This window comes from Bactrocera oleae, chromosome 5, assembly GCF_042242935.1.
Source record: "Bactrocera oleae isolate idBacOlea1 chromosome 5, idBacOlea1, whole genome shotgun sequence".
NCBI lineage: Eukaryota > Metazoa > Arthropoda > Insecta > Diptera > Tephritidae > Bactrocera > Bactrocera oleae.
The window spans coordinates 5860997-5880538 of NC_091539.1; the positions used below are offsets into that span (position 1 = coordinate 5860997).

Here is a 19542-nt window from a genome sequence, read left to right on the forward strand (position 1 = left end):
GAATAATATTTATGTTTTTACTAAAAACATCAAATTATATGTAAAAAAAAAATTATTTTAAGCAAAAAATTTAATTTTATCTATAAAAAACTGCCAAAATAGTAGTACAGATTAAACTTTCTCTCATTTAATTTTGTGCAGTTAGTTACTAGGCAAACGGTGAGAATATTTTTAATATATTTGTACTGCTATTATTTGGTAAATTGTGAAAAACGATATTTTTTCATATTTATTTTTATTTATTTGATTTTTTATTTTATTTTATTTTTTTTACTGTCGGTTTTTCATTTCCAAACTAAATATACATATATACTACTAGCGCCCATTAGTTAAAGGAAAAATCAAATAAATTCAAATAAAACACACACGTATGGACTATTCAGCCGAGACGGCATTGTAAATTAATATAGCATACATTTAGGTTGCATCATTAAAAGCAAATGCCACAGCATCAAAATGGTTTACATATTATATGTTACATATATACGTATACAAACTAGGTATTTATTTGCGCACACACTTTGAAACACCGATGGCCATATACAGTTAGGTATTACTGTTATATGAGCATATAAATATTAATTAAGTCGCACTTTTAACGCTTGCATTATTAAAATAAATGAATTTCGGTCTGCCAGACATTTTTAGGTTGCTCATATATATTCATTATTATTATTATTGTAAATTTTTGGCTGCATTTTGACAAATTTGATTTCAATTGCTAATTGCTACGAAATTGTTGGATTATTGAAATTCCATAAGAGCATGACAGCCATATGACTATAATTAAGTGTTTGTGTATATGTGTGTGTATATTTGTGATTGGGTTGCCATTTAATTTTATAGCCTAGCATATTTAGTTAATTAAATTACTGTTATTTGTTCTGGCATTATTTTTGCATGCGCTTTTAATGCGCTAAATTCTCGCTGCTTAAATGTCTAGCATTTGCAGTAAATAGTTACATTTAATTAATTGCTTTGAAAGTGCCTAAAAAATGTATGAAATGTGTATGTGTGGCAACTTTCAGGTTGGCAAATGCTATTTGTTGGGTTGTGTGGTTATTAAAAATGTTTGTTTTATAATTAGTGGCAATATATACAGGTATTATATCTTATGTATATTTAAAACAAAGTGTGATTTCCTTCATTTTCAATAATTTAATAACTTCAGCTACCACTTTGAATTAAAATTTAAACAAATTTTGTTAATTATCATTAGTTAATTTTGGATTAAAAAATTAAATTAAAAATGTATAAAAAAAATAAAAAATTAAATTAAATTAAAAATAAATAAAATATTTTATAATAACTTATTAAACTATTGTTGTATCAAAAAATTTAAAAAATCAGCACACATAATTTTATATTGCCAAATATGTCTTCAATAACAATTAAAATTTTTAAACAGTAATTAATTATTGCACCTCCATTCATTTATATAGGTTTTAATCGTAAAAAAAGTAAGAAAATTAAAAAAAAACAGTATTTGCAATAAATATTTAGTGAGCAAAAGAAAAACTAAAAGAAAAACGCGACTGATATAAAAACCATATTAATAAAAAACTAAAATAATTAAGGAAAAATGTTATAAGACACGGACTTGCAAATTTAACAGTAAATAAATTAATTAGAAGTACTGAGTAAAATAAGAAATTAAATAGAAACAAAGCAACTAAAAAACAAAAACAAAGAACTTAAATAACACAAAATTGAATAAACAATATTAAAAAAATAATCTATTAAAAAAGGTATAAAAAAAACAAAAAAAAAATTAAAAAAAAATTAATAAACAAAAAATATTAAAAAACAAGAAAAGACGTTCTCTTCGGTTACCCCGAAACTATAATACCCTGCACAAATACAAAGGTTCCTTACAATAACTCGAGTTTGCATTATTGCCTTAGACAATGCGAATTTTCTTGAAGATATCTCGTCAAATGAAAGAGTTCTCCATACACGCACTTGATTACAATTGTTCAGTTTGTATGGCAGCTGTATGCTATAGTGGCCCGATATCGGCCGTTCTGAAAAATAAGCAGCTTCTTAGTGAGGAAAATATGCGTACAAAATTCAACAAACAATAGCTTGAAAACTGAGAGACTAGTTCACGTATATACAGACGTCTGTCGGACCGAAAGACAGACGGACATGGCTAAATCAACTCAGCTCATCGCTCATTTATATATATACACTTGTATGTAGTAAGCACGCATCTTGTATACGCGTTTCTAAATGTGCACAAACTTTATTCCAATCATGCTTATGCATTTCGCGACCTTCGAGCAAAAACAATGTTTCTTGATCGCGTCATACTAGCTGCTATACGATTCTTCTTTGCCGTTTCCTTCTGTTACAACTTCGTGGCAAACTTAATATGCCCTGTTCAGTGTATAATGAATAAACGATAAAACATATTAACTAACAAAAAACTAAATAGTAAAACATTAACAAAAAAATTAAAAACATAGAAAGAAAATAATTACTTGTAATACTATTTATTTCAACGAAAACCTTTAATTCATGAATATATTTACCATATCGAAATTATTTGCAACAGAAAATTCGAAATATTAATTATAAATTAAAATACAAAAAGGTAAAAAATTAAAAATTCTAAATAGAAATAAAAAATTACAAAAAAAATATAAGGAAAATAAAAACATAAAAATCGAAAAATCAAAATGTATAACTATAATAAAAAATTAAACAAAATAAAAAACATCAAAAAAAATAAGAATAAGAACATAAAACCAAAAAAAAATAGTATTATTAATAAATGGTTTAATTAGTTTATTAATTTCTAAAAAAATAAAAATTAATGACGTATAATTAAATTTATTTTCAAAAAATTACAATAAAAAAGCTAAAAAAATAAAGACATAATTACAAGAACTTAGAAGAAAAAAACTGGCAAAAAATCATTCCTTTAGCAAGTATTAGCAAGTTACGCTAAAAACGATTATTAAAAATACAATTAAAAGTAAATAGGATAACTTAATTTATGAAAAAAAAATTTAAAAAAATTTATAAAATAAAAAAAGTCTAATTCTTATACAAAACTTGAAGCGAGTAGCGCTATACATTACTATACCTGAGCGGTAAAATTTTCGCCTTCAAAATCCCTAGAGAAAGAACACACCACTGTAACTCTTTATTGTAGTACTGATCAAATTTTCCATTAAAAGTATGCATGTCGATACGAGGTGCATATTTTTAGGCGCCATAGCAGATATTGTAACAGTGAGAATTAAATACATAATTCACATATTTACATAAATTCATATATTTGTAATATAATGCATACACACACAACTGCATATGAGATTTGTTAAAAATGTAAGCCCAAACTGCGGTTTAGGCCACCCCTCAAACTCGCCCACATACGTATCGTATACATATAGCTGTATATATGACACACAATAATATATGTACATGTCTGTGCCCAAAAATTTCATTATACACTACCACTGCTGCACGATTTGTGGTGAGCGCGCAGATAACTGCTGCAGGCCTAAATAAAATGCATTTACACACATATACTTGCATTTGCTTTATAGGTATGTATTTGTAAATGTCTACAAATATGTATGCATCTGACAGCTGCAAATTAGTAGCTGTCACAGTGGCAACATAAAACTTTGCTTTATGCCAATATGGCATACAAGTCTCTATGGCAATTGCATTTTTATCAGTTGAGCATTAAATGCGCCTGAAGATATGCTACGGACGGATGGACGCGGCGTCAAAGTACATTTGTACGGAGCATATATACATATAAAGCCATATGTGTGCTATTATTTTCAAAATAGGTATTTATGTATATAGAAATATGCAAAATTATTACATATATATGTATGTATATACACTAGGGTGAAGCGAAACAAAAATTTTTTTGGCTTAGCCTGGGAGTAATATATGTAGATTTAAAAAAAAAAATTTTGCCAAAAAAAAAATTTTTTTTAACACCTAGAGACGGCGAACTCAGTTTTAAAGTAAATTTTCGAGTTAAAATTTTTATTTCGTAAAAAATTTTTGATAAGTGTTCTAGAAACTGAATCCTCTTTTTAGCCAATTAAAAGTTATCAACTTAAACAAATTTTTTCTGTTCATTATTGGAGTTTTAAAAAAATGTCCTAAACAACAACATGCTTCCTTAAGCGTTAAAATAAATTTTGAGTCAAAAACCGTCATATTCGGTAATTTTTATATAAATGTAAAAATAATATTTTCTTGTCCAAAAAAAAATGTTAACCAGAAATTTACTTTCAAACTGAGTGCGCCGCCTCTAGATGTTAAAAAAATTTTTCTTTGTACAAAAATTTTCTTTTTTTATAATCTACAGATTTTACCCCCAGGCCAAAAAATTTTTTTTTCGCTACACCCTAATGTACATTACTACATATACATATATGCATAACCATCTGATTATTTTCTTTCCTGCAGCAAGCAAATTAACTACGTTTAAATATGTTTTTGTGTATATGTTTACAATATATGTACATATGTATGTATTTGCTTTTCAGCACTGTCAACTTCAATATAACAGCCATAGTGTACATTTAGGCGCCGTTGGTTTGCACCAAGTAAATAGAGTTATAAAATTTTGCCATAATTTGTACGAAATTTGATTAGATAGCTAATTTATGACAAGCGCATTGCTGGTGTCCAAGCGCAGCGCGATGACAGCGTGTGGCAGCCACATGGCAAGGCATAAATATTGGCTTTATTTGTGGATATATTTTTGGTAAATCACCAACGCAACAATCACACAGTTATATACACACACACATACATATAAACGTTGGAGTTGTAATTTTTTGTTGTGACAGAGACAATATCCTCTCAGATAGCTGTTATTTTAATGCAACATTAAAGGCAAGTTAGTAAAAAATTGAGGTTATGAGTTTGCATTTCGGCTAAATTTTTGGGTATGGCTACCAGATTTGGGAGCTTTTAGGGCTAAACAAAATCCCTTACCACTAATAAGTTGTATATATGCTAAAATAGATATTTACATATACATATGTATATATATGCCATATATATTTTTTTCTTGTTTTAAAGCTCAGAGTAATCTCTGGTTGCTCTACTAGTAATCACATTGAATTACCAGCACGACACTTAAGTACAATAGGTTCCTGAACCACAAAGGTATTATGTTCAAAGTGTTTTTGGTAAGGTCTATCAAGTACCTATTTTAATTTGATCGATTTAATTTTGTAGAAACACGATCCCCAAAGATAACAGATACTTTAAGAAGCTCAATTAAAATTGAATTCGCTTTCTATTTCTTCTCACACCAACAACTATAACACGCCACCTTTACACTCCTATCTTACACAAATAGTAAACCTTTTAAACAAAAGCTTGGTTTTCATCGTTCAGTTTGCATGGCAGCTATATGCTATAGTGGCCCAATCCAAACATTTTCTTCAGATATTTTAGCGCTGTTTTGGGCAATAAACCAAGATATATTTCGTGAAGCTATACCGTCAATTAAAGAAGTTTTACGTACAAGAAATTAATTTTGAGCATTTAGTTTGTATAGCAGCTATATTCTATAGTGTGCCGAAATCGCACCACTAGTAATGGTTGTTCTAATTACAAGGAATGAGGAGAGAGCAAACGTTTCCAGTTTTAATTGCTAAAACACCACTCCTTCATTACGAGCTCTCATGGCCAGTTGCATATATAGCTTACCCATCCTTAAATCTCGACTACCATCCGAGAAAATAAGGCTACCTACAGAAGAACACTCACCGACTACCTATAAAATACGAGTTATTTTTCTAAGCTCAATTAGAGGTAACTACGACAGCCAGTTAGAAGTGCAAGAGCGTAGAGGAAGCATATAAAACGGTCAATTTCACGACTATTCATTGACTAGAAAAAGCACATCTTAGTTGAAATTATAAGCTATCAGATCATATCACCTGTTTATTGCTATATTATTGTATATACATATATATATATTTTTTTTAAGCTCTGCTTCCATAGAGCTCATTCAACAAGGAGATGACCTACTGATTACTTATAAAAGACAAGTTCTTTTTCCTTTTCCAAATGGCAAGCATTACATTATACGAGTTATAGAAGAGAGAGATATAGAGATATAGATCGAACAAAACTATATATACTTGTAGTCGTATTATATTTTCTTCCGAGCTCTGGTTTCATAGAGTACATTAATTTTTCCAATTATTCGGATCCGCTGCAGTCATTTTGCTAACCACCTAACAAGCTCTTGGTTTTTTTTTTATTCAAAAAAACTGAAGCTTGGAGGTTATGGACTCTTTATATCAAACAAATATCAATATATGGAGTCTCAATCCTTTGCCATCTATTTAAGAGATTTGTTAGGCTGCATTTATATTCATATATATTCAAATTTTGAAGGTCTAGTAATGTTACGTATTTGGCAAACAACATTTATGCTGTCGACGATTAACGAAGAAATAATTTTTAGGCCTGTTAGCAAGTAAACAATTCTTAGATGGATTAAATTTCGGAGTCATTCTGGTTCGTCGTCACCACTTTTGTGGAAACAGAGAAGTTTCGTGCAGTTAAATGTGATGCTAAATTTTGATTAAAACATAGAAAGCATCACTTCAAAAATATTAAAAAGAAAACTACGAATAAATAACAGACATGGCTTCATATAAGAATTTCTATGTAATTTTTGGTGTGGAAATCTGACGAACACTACACGCTTTGATGGAAAGTTGTGATTGTTGGAGGGTTGAGTTTTCTGTCTTGGGAGATACAAACATTTTGGATTAGTTCTTGCCGAACGTACCGATGTCTACTTAGTTAAGAAATGAAACTGTTTGGGGCCTAACTTTAAAAATTATGCTAATTTATAACTTGGTTTGGATATAGTAAGCTCGAGTCTTAAAAGAAGAATTCAAAATAAATTCTGTGAAAGAAGAAGCCATGAGACGAGGTGTGGGCTATCGGGCTTGCTTTTGTTAAAAATAGGCGATTAAGAACAGGGATGTTATAAATGCAAATATAGACTGGCTATATGTGAACTAAAAACCGGAATACTCTTAATGTGAAACCCTGTGAATACAGCATACGAGTATTTGAATACGTTACTACGCTCTTCACAGTTTGGGCAATATAACCAAATTTGCGTAAATGAAACTTTACACCTCAACTGCAACGCTTCGCACTGACTACACGCAACAAGAGTGCACTGAAAATGATAACCCAAAAATAAATTTCAACTTTTGCAAAATTCATGACCGGGAAAATAAATGATAAACTTTTGCATACACACACGTATGCACATAAACTGGAACAAAACGTGGACTTGTCATATTCAATTTTGGCTTTGAAACTAAAATATTCGCTCTTAAGTTTGCCTTTGAGTTGTACGAGTTGTGTGAAATCGAGTTTAATATTTTCGTTCACTTTTTTTTCACTCAAAAATTAATATTTTGCAATTTCGTACTCACTTGAATGTGTCGCTACTGAAATTTTTGAAGATATTACACTCAGGATGCTCCAGCAGGCGGAATGCTATTGAACAATGATGATTCTCCAGCGGTGAAATGTCATTATATCTGCAAGCAAAAATAAACAGTGTGGTAGAAAATAAATGGATTAAGCCATAAAGTGCTGAGTGGAGGCGGTAGAGCAACAGCGTGACGCAATGCCAGCCACATTCAGCGCTAGTTGCAAATCAAATGCAAAACTCTAGTAGCCAAAAAAAAAAAAGCAAAAAATTCAAATATACACACATACGCATACATATTTATTGGTTTTAATGCAGCTGCCAATCACTGCGAACGCGACAAGGAATGAATTAAAGTTGAATGCGCCACAAGGTATGCTATAAGTATGAAGGAATACACTGCTGGCTGATTGCCAGATTGTGTATATTTGTGTATATATATTATGTATATAAGCTACATACAAACTTATGTACATACAATTTAAAGATTAGTTTTTTCATTATTTTTTTAGTATGAATTTTTTTAAATTTTTATTTAAAAATTTTTCTTTTAATTTTTATTTTAATATATTTTTTTTTTATTTTAATTTCTTAAATATAATAATTTTAGTAAATTTAAGTTTATCTAAGTTTTCTTTATAACTTTTTTTTAAATATTTTATGTAATATTATTATTTTTATTTAATTTTAAATTATTTTATTATTATTTTTTCATAAAATTTTAAAATTAGTTTTTGTCATTAATTTCACATAATATTAGTTTTGTTCTATAATTTTCTTTTTTAATATTATTATTTTTAGTTTAATTTTAAATTATTTATAATTTTTTATTTAAATTTTTATTTTTTCATATAATTTTAAAATTAGTTTTTGTCATTGATTTCAAATAATATTAGTTTTGTTCTATAATTTTTTAGATTTATTAGAATTTAGTTTATTTTTTAATTTTAATTTGAAATTTTTATTTTCTTTTTTAAAAAAATATTTTTTTTTGTTTTAATATAAGTTTTGTTTTCTTTTAATTTACAAATTTTTTTATTTTTCGCACTTAACTTTTATATAACAAAAAAAAAAAGAAAACAGTGTGCTATTTATAATTACTCACCTGAGCGCCAATTCAGTGCGCGCATTTATCTGATAGATATTATTATAGCCGGGATGATCGAGATCATGACAAATGCAGGACACTAGCAGTATTAAACATTCAAGGTCGCCTAGACGTTGCAACAAATTGGCTTGTCTGGTTATAGCATACATCTGTAATGTAATAAAATAAGATCAATTATGTAGGTAAGGTTTATAATAAAAGTATATGTCAATGATAATAACTAACTATTCAAAAATTAAAAAAAACAATTGTTTTAAGAATTAAGGAAAAACATTAATTTATAATTTAAAAAAAAAAAGTATTTAAAAATTAAAAAAAAATTAACCAACAGCTAGTTATAAAAAACAATAAAAAAGATTCAAATATATATAAAAAATAATAATAAAAACATGTTCAAAAATATTTCAAAAAATTAAATTTAAAAAAAATTCATTTTGTATTTTCTAAAGAGCTTTGGAGTTTTTATGAGTACTCAGTATTCATGCTTTTAAAAAATCAGGCTCATTAGATCCATTTGAGGAGTGAGCTCTGTATGCTTTCGGTAGCGATTAGGCCCCGAAAATAGCGAACTTCTCATCTCTTTCTGAAAATTTTGTTATTATATGATATATACGTAACTTTATATCTATCTCTACAACTTTAAAAGCTCACAAGCAATCGTTAGGTTAACAAATTAGTTATTGTTTGTTGCAAATGTTTAAAAATTTTAAATTTTTTTAGCACAAAAAAAAATTTCAATGAACAATTAATTGCCTTTTAAGCAAAGGCATGTAAGCAAGTTGCCGAAATTCTTGGCCACCTCAGTCTTGCCACTTAAAAATATACGAAAATTAAATTAATTTTTTGCAAAAGGAAGACAAAGCAAGACAACAACAACTGCCCAAAAACATGTATACACTTCAACTGGCGCTTTTTAAAACTTCCTCAGTCAAGTGCCAGCAATCTAAATGCAAATCTAGTTAAACTATTCGCCAACACAACGAAAAACGACCCATTTTACATACACATATGTGTGCATGTCCTCAACTCTATACACAGTATTATGTATAGTTGTGTGTCACGGCTTGCGTGCGAAGAAAGTTGTTTGAATATTGAATAGTTGAGGCAAGCAACAAAGCTTTGCACACATAAAAGGCGGCCGTGCGAAATTTGGGTGCTGTCAATTGCCAAGGGCTTATCTATGTTTGAGCGTATATGTAGCTTTGTGTAAGGAAGAATTTATAAGTTAGCGCCTGGAAGTGCTGATTTTTGTTTTTAAACTAATTTAAAAGTAACTGGTTAAACACTGGTTCAAAATTGGTTAAAAATTAATAGGGAAACTAGTTCAAAAGTGGTTAAAAAGTAATGAATGAACTAGTCCAAAAGGGTTGTAACATAAGTTTCTTAACACCTTTGTTTTATTGTCTCTAACTCTATGTGAATGCCATTTCAATCATACGAACCAAATCAAAGTATAGGCGATTAAATTTTTCCACAAAACCAACAAATAACTCATTCGTAACTACTTCAGAAGTAGCTTTTATACAATATAGTGAGTTACGCGGCGCTTTAGGAAGAAAACTTGTTTAGAGCAGGTACTTAGGAGAGCTCTCAGATATCTAGGATCTCTAAATACTTAGGAAGTCAAAAGCAGGCCACAAACGACTACTTTTCGAAATTTCTCTCTCAGTCAGAATTTCTAATGTTTTAGAGAGCACAATAAAGGAATAAGGCCAATCTATTCAGAAGTCTAAGTTACATCTAGCTTAGATTATAATCATAAAAAATGCTAATAGCCAACAAAGATGATTGAAAACTCCTGAAGACTTCCAAGAGCAAGCCGGTGAAGTAAATATTCCATAAATCTGTACCTTATACTGCAAAGCTCTACGAAACTTTGTTCATAAAAAACTTAGCTAATAAAAAAAACAAGAGAAATGTTATACCTCACCATATTGTCGCTTGACTATCGACAAGACCACTACTCAAATTAAGTTGGACATTTTTTGCTCTGTTAAATAAATAAATAAAAGTTCTATCAACTTAACCCGGAAATTTTGTGCGACACTAACGAAAGACTAACTTTTGACAGTTAACTCTTTTTGTTTTTTGGTTTTTTTTTTTTGTTTAGTTTTCAGGTTTATTATTCATACTCAGTATTCGCTTATGCATGTGAGAATTTATTTTAAAGACTTCGTGATATAGAAATAAGTCTACACATAGCTTGGCGTATTGCGAATGATGTAAAATTTAAATTGTGCCGAACTAAAAAAGGCGAAATAAAAAGGGCCAAAATTTTTTCAACACTTCTTGAAATGTGTATGGAAATGCTATTTGTGTATATTTTGTGTTGAAATCGAAAAACTACGGCAACTTTAAACTAAAAAATTGAGTTTTCACAATATATTGAAGTTTTAAACATTAGTAACTGGGTTATAAATACACTGCACGATATGCACTCTCAATGCTAAGCAAATGGTGTAATCCCGAAATTTCGGGATCCCGAGAACTTGGTTTCGGGATTAGTCAAAATATGATTCTTTTTGATTAAACTTTGTTGATCCCGTAAATTCGGGATTGATATTAAATTGTGGGGAAAAGTTAAAATATAAGCATTTTGAAAAATAATGTTAAAAAAATCGTACCATTCGCTTATTAGTATCACGAACATTAATATTTTTTAATATTTTTGCAATCAGATCACAGCTACTTAGAAAATATGCTAGGGATCGCAAAGAGAGCTGCTGGAAAACATGTTTGGAAAAAAAACTTTCTTGATAATCTATACTCTGTAGTCGACGGAATGTCATAAGACTACTAGATGGATTCACCAAAAACCATATTCAAACTGATGCGCAACCTGTCAACTACAACGCCTGCTATTATAGCAAGTAATCAGTTTACACTGTTTTGTCTTTCATTCACACACCTGCTTACATGCTTACAGTTTTTCAGCGCTAGCTTCCCAATCAACTGTGTGCGGTCAGCACAATAAACACTTTGTGTGGCTTTTATTAAAAGCTGTGTGGGCAAAAACTGCCAAACGTCTTCTTTTTTTTTTATTGAGAGAAACAAGTGCTTTGTAGCACACTTTCAGGCTGTTGTGAGTCAGTCAATCATATGTGTGACTAGGTAAGTTCGCTCGGTCAGCGTCAACAACAATATTGTTGCAACATGTTGCGGTTGTGGTTGCATGTCAATATGTGTTTTTTTTACTTAGTTATTGTTGTTGTAGCTTTGTAACTTTATGGTGTGGGCCGCGGTGCATGTTGACCTTAATAATTTTGCGCGGGTGTTTATGAAAAGATTTTGGTTCCCAACTTATTTATTTATATTTTATTTTGCGAAATTCAGCCTTTTTGTGAAAGGTTATATCAATTTTTGTGAGCAAATATTTTTCGGCTAAGTTAAAAACTTCAATAATTTATTGACGTTTGTTGAAATTAATGCTTAAAATTTTACTTAAACTGGAGATTTAAAATAATATAAAATATATATATAAACGATTCAAAAAAATGTGGCACGTAATCAAATATTTGCTTTAAGATTAAAAAAAATGTATTTCTTCACAACTTTTTCAAATAATAAAAATGGATTTTCAGAAAAAAGTTATATAATTCATTTTTGTCAAAAATTAACTGAGGATAAAAACTTTAAAAATTATAATAAAAAAAATGTAAATAACGCTACAAAAATTCTCAAGAAAAGTTTTACTAAGTAATATGTAGTTATGGACTTAATTTACCAGCTTTTTATAGACACGAAAATTCTAAAATTTTGCATTGTATTGTAAAAAATTTTTTTAAATCTAATACACAGTTACTAAATTCGCAATTGAACCAAAAGTGAAAATACTTTTAGCTTGAACTCATCATTTTTTTTTACTTTAATTTTAGTAAAATGAAGTTTTATTAAAATTAATTAAAATTTTGGTAAAAGTTACACAGGATTATGTTTAAAATATGAATTAATTTGAGAAATTCAAAAACTTCGCGTTATTGTGGTATTTTATATTTGCCTCATATTAGACTACTTACAAGTAATGAAAACGTAAGTATTAAAAATATAAAAGCAATTAGTTATTTGTTGTTCTTATGCATAGCAAATAAAAAATTTCTAAATTTTTTCTTAAAAAAATTATTATATAAAAAAAATAAAATAAAATAAAGTAAAATTGTTTTTGCTATAAAAATAACTTTATGTTTATCGAAATAGCATAAATTTAATTTTTTTTTTAAAAAGTCAGGAAAAAAGTATATACATTTATTTACACATTCGTTTATACGCATACCGCTTTTTGCCAAAATTTATAGAAAAAAAAAATTTTTTTTTTGTTAATTTTGAAAATAGAGTATCAAGTATTTTTAACTTAAAAAGGCACACTAGTTTATTAAAAATAGCTGCATTTTTTTTTCATCGAAAAGTGTGTTTTATGGTGGACATTTGTTTGCACGCATTTAATAAAAAGTAACAAGTCAGTAAAAATTAAGATTTATATTTTATATTTTTATTTGCATTTCAATATATTTAGTATTTCATGTGGCCTATTTTGAATCACGCAAAAAAATCGATTTGGCATAAAATCAGCTAGCCTTTGTAAGGTTTCTGACCCGATCTCATTCCAAGATTGACGAATCGCGTTTGTGATTTCGAAAACACTGTTGTATTCTTTAACTTTTGAGTAAGCTTTACCAGCAGGTATACCCCAAAGACACTCGATAGGGTTACAATCAAGACTACATGCAGGTCATTGCAGCAACTTAATGTTTTTTGAAGAAAACCACGCACTCAATTGTCTCGAAACATGTGTGAATGCATTATCTTGCTGGGAAATGCACACTTTCTCAGGATAATTTTCATAATAAGTCACCAACACAGCTTCTAATAACATTGTGTAGATGCAGAGTTCATTTTTGTTGTAATAAAGCAAATCGGCGTTGCTCTAAAATACAAAAAGGCTGCCCAAAGCAGTACAGTTACTTCTACTCTCCGCTTCGCACGAACTACGCCCTGTTTGCTTAGATTAAGTCAGTAGCAGCTGTAACAGTGCGGTCCATTCATATTAAATTTTTTTCCATCCGAAAAAATAACATTACGTCATTCTTCACTCCAGAACATGTACCTTCGGGCAAATTCCAAACGTTTTGTCCTATGACTTAAGTTCACTTTACTTTACTTGTGTTGTGGATATGTAGCTCAAAACTCGTGCAACATTTCTAAGAGTAACGGGAAGATCTAATTTGTCCTTGATTTGTCGTGAAGATAGCATATTCGGAGTGGCTTTATAACGAGTTTGTCCGCTTTGGCGCAATGTTAGCTTCGCCTTTTCTCTAGTTGGCGCTTTTTTAATAGTTAGTTACAAAAAAAAAAAAAAAAAATTTAATAATAGCTGACAATTTCCTAACAAAACAAACTTTTTTTTACAAAATAGAGTTTTTCAAATTTTTATTATTAATTTTTACTAAGTAAACTTTCATATGCTTCTTGAAAAATTATAATAATCAATAGTTGGCTAGATACAATTTTTTAAAATTTTTAAAAAATCTTAATAATTGTATATAAACTTTGTGAATAATTAAAAAAAAAAAAATACTAATGTCGCATAAAAATTAAAATTAAATAATTAGATAAAATTTTTAAACTTTTTATTTAATTTTAAAATTGAGTGCAATTTAAAAACTAATTTATGAATATTGCCTACACTTAGGCGCTATAATCAGCACACATATATATAGAGAAAGCAAGGCAATAGGGAGGAGTATACAGGTGATTTGCTAGCTGAACAGCCGCCATTTATAATGTTAAATCATATTTTGAGTATAAAATTTAATTCTTATTTTAGAATGTTTTAATTCATGCGAAATGTAGTCTATAAAATTAATTTTGGAAAATAATTGAAGTTGCTGCTGTTGTAAAGCATACACTAGATAGTTTTGGAACATGCTGTCGAGTTCATAATACTTGTGCGAAGCAAAATGCCAGTCCGTTCCAGTTAATGCCTTAATGCGCTCACCAGCAGCAGAGTTGGACTTATATATTGTGCTATAAAATGCATAGAATGCAAGTAGAGACAATTTGCATTTCCACGCACGCCTATATGCACATATGTATATGTATGTGTGCAAGCAAGTGGATGCACTCAATTGTGCATACAATGCTGTCAATACGATTAAATGCATTGCCACCAGTGCTGCCACTGTTGTCAGCGCTCGCTCGGTTATGCAACCGGTAACGCAGCAACGAAATATTTGCATGTATTTTCAGTCTATATATGCTACACAGCTATATACAGTTATGCACTCAATCCCATTTTGCATTTTTGTATAATTTTTTTTTTCGCTTTTTTGTTGTTGTGCTCAGCTTTAGTGATCAACCACAATACCACGCCATTGCTTTAGGGTCATGTTGGTATTACATAAAATATTTGTGTTATTTATTTCCACTTTATTAAATGGTATTTTATATTGGCATGCACTGGCTGCATAACATGGTTGGTAAATATGCACATGCACATACGTATTGTGTTTGTGAACGTGGAACATATGTATACATGTCTAGTATAAATAGAAAATAGCTGCGGGGCAATTGCATGGGAAAGCATAAGTGACTTGTGCATATACAGTGATCGACACACACACACACAGATGTACATACATATATTTTGTATGAAAATAGCTATTTAAAGGTAACTGCAATAAAAAAATGCATAAATTACTTATGAATACACAAAAAAATCCACATACACGCATACAATACTTGCATACATATGTATAGGTCATTTTTAGAATTCCTAATTGCAGTTAAAACTTTCGGATTTAGTATGCTATTGAATAATTACTTCGATATAGGTTGAAGTATTGCTAGTATTACTGGTATTGGTAACTGTAATGGAGCGAAGAGTGACAAAATTTTAGAATGCTTTAGTAAGAGCAAGTGTAATTCTAAATGATTGGAGTACTGACACAGTACAATGCAGAAAAATGTAATGGTAATGGTCTAACATTATTGGTAATGGTACTGGCAAGGGGTAATGTTGTTGACTAGAAAAACTCTTATTAAATATTAAAAACAAGTAAATGCAATGGTAATGCTACTGTCAGAGTTAATGAGACTGACAAATGTAATGGTAATGCTGTAACATTATTTGTAATGGCGCTCACAGGGATAATGTTTGCTTTATATTATTACTATAATATTATATAATATAATAGTAAAGCTAGTAGTAGCGATAAATATTGTGGTAATGCAAGTTTTCGTTAAGATACTAGGAAATGTAATGCTAAATAATTTACATTATTGTAAATGATACTGACAAGAAAAAAAAATAATAATAATAAAAAATTAAGTAATTATAACTATACAAACTATTCAAGTTTTATTGCAGAAATATTATAGTTTAGTCCTTGGCATTTCAAATACGCCAAGAATAAAAGTAATAGCGCAAACAATTAATTTATATGGTTATATGTGACGTCAGCAATTCGAAAATTTAATATCAATAAAATAATAATTGAAAGCACGACTAGGTGCAAATCTATTAGGTTTTTATGATGCTTGTAGCTGGTGTTTTACTATTTTGGCAAGTAAAAACTGAAATAGCATTAAAATGTTATATGTGAAATTTAATTTATTTCTTTATTAGCTGCGGCAAACATTTATTTACCCGCAACCACAATAAATCAGTCAGGTACTTTCCGCTGCCAAACCGCCTTTATACTATTGTATGTAAGCCACAATGCATTGCTAATTTGCATTTACACTTGCAATTTTTACTCTTACAACATTTCTTATTTGCTTTTTCAATTTTTATTTTTTTGTGTTCTTTTTAATTTTTTTTTTGGGAAAATATTTTTTTTTTTTTTTAATTTGCTTTTTTATCGTTTTGTTCGTTTGTTTTTCTCTGAATTTTTATTTATTTAATTTTTTTTTTGTGCTTTTACTGCATTTTTATTTTTGTTAATTCAAAGCGAGCTAAAATCACTAAATGACTATTTGCCTTGCGCTATTGTTGTTGTAGTTGCTGCTGCTGCTGATATGCCAAAATGAAATACTTAAGCAGGAAATAGAATACTTCACAATTAGAGCAACAAACTCACGAAGGTTTCGCTTGTGGTTTACTGCTAGCCGCTTTACCAGAGCGCTTTTGTGTGTGTGCATGGCATGGCATACTTTAAGGCGCTAAACAGCAAGCACCTACAAGATTTTATAATATTTCATGCAATGCTGCTCAAGCAAATGCAGTCACGGGCATAAGTTGCGAACGAAAAGCTATTGCGTTAGTGCAAAAGCAAGTGCATTTTTATGCTGGCTACTATGCGCGAGTGTTTGTATGTGCTACAGCATACACTAAGTACGTTGTAAGACATTGTTGCCAATGAAACTGGGTTAAAAACTGCGACTAGGTGCTTAAACGTTGCACTCAGCTCGTTAAGCACCGTCAGCCAGCTGTGGCGCTTAATGTATATAAACAGTATATATGCCTGTGTGTGTGTTGCATACATACAGACAATCAAACAAGCATAGCTGCTTTTCATATTTACTTAATTATTTACTCAGCTGCCTGTAGCAAAAATGTTGTATTTTTGTTGTTGTACAAGTATGTAATGCAAGTAAACGTTATAATCAGAAAAGCAAATAAAACTGGTAAATATACTGGCTGACAGTGAAGGAAATGTAAAAAAGCAAAAGCATAGCACTTGTATGTATGTCTGTGCGTGTGTGTGTGCGCGCTTACATATAAACACACATATACTTTTTTACGATATATGTGTATATTTCGCTGTTTTGGTTTGGAAGCCAAAAGTCAAAACCAAAGCAAAAATAATATTATTCGAAATAAAAAAATACAACATTTGGTTGAGATAAAAATTTTAAATTATAAACAGCAAGCTAAATAATAAATAAATTTTAAGCAGCTGAGTCATGCAAAATAAGCAGTATGCTGTGCGTCATTAGCAATAATAAAAATTCAAATTTCATCGGCACCGTGTGCGCGCTTTCAGTGAACACGTGCGCACGTGTGACGTGGCGTATGAGTGACGCATGACAATTTTTCGTAACTGTATATGAGAAAAGTGTGGAAAAACCCACCGTGTCAAAAGAAAGTATTGTGTCATGCTATAAGTTACGAATTTTTTTTGGGTTTTCCTTAATGCTCAATATTTTATTAAGCGCTTGCAAATATATGGACAACAGTGCGTATGAGTGACATGCCGCATATAAACTCACTGGAACACTAGAAATGCGAATATAAATGCAGGTGTTTGACTTTTGTGAAAATTTATTTACTTTAAATTACTTGCTAAATATATTTTATGTGTATAACTGTAAGTAATTTTCATAAATTTCACGCTTATAATAAATTTGAAAGGGCAAAGCGTTATGTATTTATGGAATTTATTAATATTTAAAAAAAATATGACATGCAAAAACGATGGTGGCGGTTCATCAAAATGTCAACGTATAAGCATTTTAAGAGCTTGGACTAATTTAGACGTTTCAATCAGCCGGAAATAGTTTTTTTCAACTTAAAGTACACTAAACGATTCCACTTCCCACAAATCGCATCAATCAATGGATTTATGGAGAGAACACTTCGTTGAGCAGATAATTGCACCTTTTTGGCCTTTCGTTTGGCCAACAACATCGTGTGATATCACACTGTTCCTTGTGGCGATATGTAAAGTCTAAATATCTATTGTATTGTCACGAAAAGTTAAGATCAGTCAGCTTCAGCACGAAAAACTTAAACGAAATTTTTCTCATTTTTCGGTAATTTAAATATATATTCAAAAATATTACCCAACAAAGATTTTATTAATTATTTTTTTAGCCATTTTAATTTTTGAAAAAGTTGATTACGAAGATTGACTCAGTAGCTGCCATTTTTTTTTTAACAAAATGTCAATATATAACATACTTATACGCTCAAATACATATCTAATAAAGCCTATAAGAGAGCAATTAGATTAATTTTTCTTTACTCGCTGTATAAATTGTCAAAGTTAGGTTGATTTTGAGCGCTCTGGTCTAGCTTTCCCTATAAAACAAGTAGCGGCTGTGTAGAGGCTATAATATTTATATATTATACAAGTACCTTAACAGTTTGTATATATTCTAACATATATTCCAAATTTCAATAATTAATAAGTGAAATGTAAAACTTGCAAAAATTATATGCGCCTGGCTATATACTTCAATATCGTAGCTTCTGGATAGCTATATTGGTCATATAGCGCGTATGAGCAACATTTGCGCGTTATGAGACGAATCGAAATTTCAAGTGTTATTATATGACTATAGCGAACATAGTGATACAGTACGTATGAGTAACATTTAAAAACGATATGTGCGACGAATTAAATTAATTTGAGCAAATTACTTGCAAACAGAAAAGTTTCTGGCATTTGATATGAAAAGCACAAATATTTCAGATCCATGTCAAATATATATTAACAACTGCTCTATAAAAATTAAATGAATTGAAAGTGAAAATATGTCGGTGCACATAATAGGCCGCCCACAGACTTGAAAATATGAATGTAGCAACAACAGCTCACGCTAGCGCTAGAAATCGCCACCAAGGAGTATTTAACAATAAAATGACAAATATTTACTAACATTTATCCATTGGCAAACTACAGCTAAACAGCGAACTTAATGCCTATATACGGTCACCCACACATCCTTGCGCCTACTTGGCCCACCATTTCTTTTCAACGGCAAGAAGTTTTAAAACTTTTAGCCATGCTTAACCTTATGCTCCGACATTCGCAATTCGTCTGCCCAAAAAGCACACAAATTTATACATTTTTTATGAGCCAACTTTGGGTGGGGAATACAGCGCTGTAGACGCAGCTCGCGCGAGTTCGTGTGTGTGCACATTTGCTTGTGTGCGAACGCTCGCTCGCTTGAGTCGCATGAAATTTTAATACGGCGCGCTGACGAAAAACAAAATACACACAAAAATAACAGAAAATAAAATGAAAAGCAAAGT

At 30.0% G+C, this 19542-nt stretch overlaps 1 protein-coding gene across 1 annotated transcript in view; it reads right to left on the bottom strand.

Annotated features, from left to right (window-relative positions):
- Window positions 1-19542, bottom strand: part of Pde9 (phosphodiesterase 9) — a 187535-nt gene that overhangs the window by 30009 nt on the left and 137984 nt on the right. The window contains exons 6-7 of the mRNA XM_036359671.2: window positions 8565-8716; window positions 7461-7568 (exon numbers count right to left, since the gene is read on the bottom strand). Coding sequence (XP_036215564.2) covers window positions 7461-7568; window positions 8565-8716 — 260 coding nt within the window. The remainder of the gene's footprint in view (window positions 1-7460; window positions 7569-8564; window positions 8717-19542) is intronic.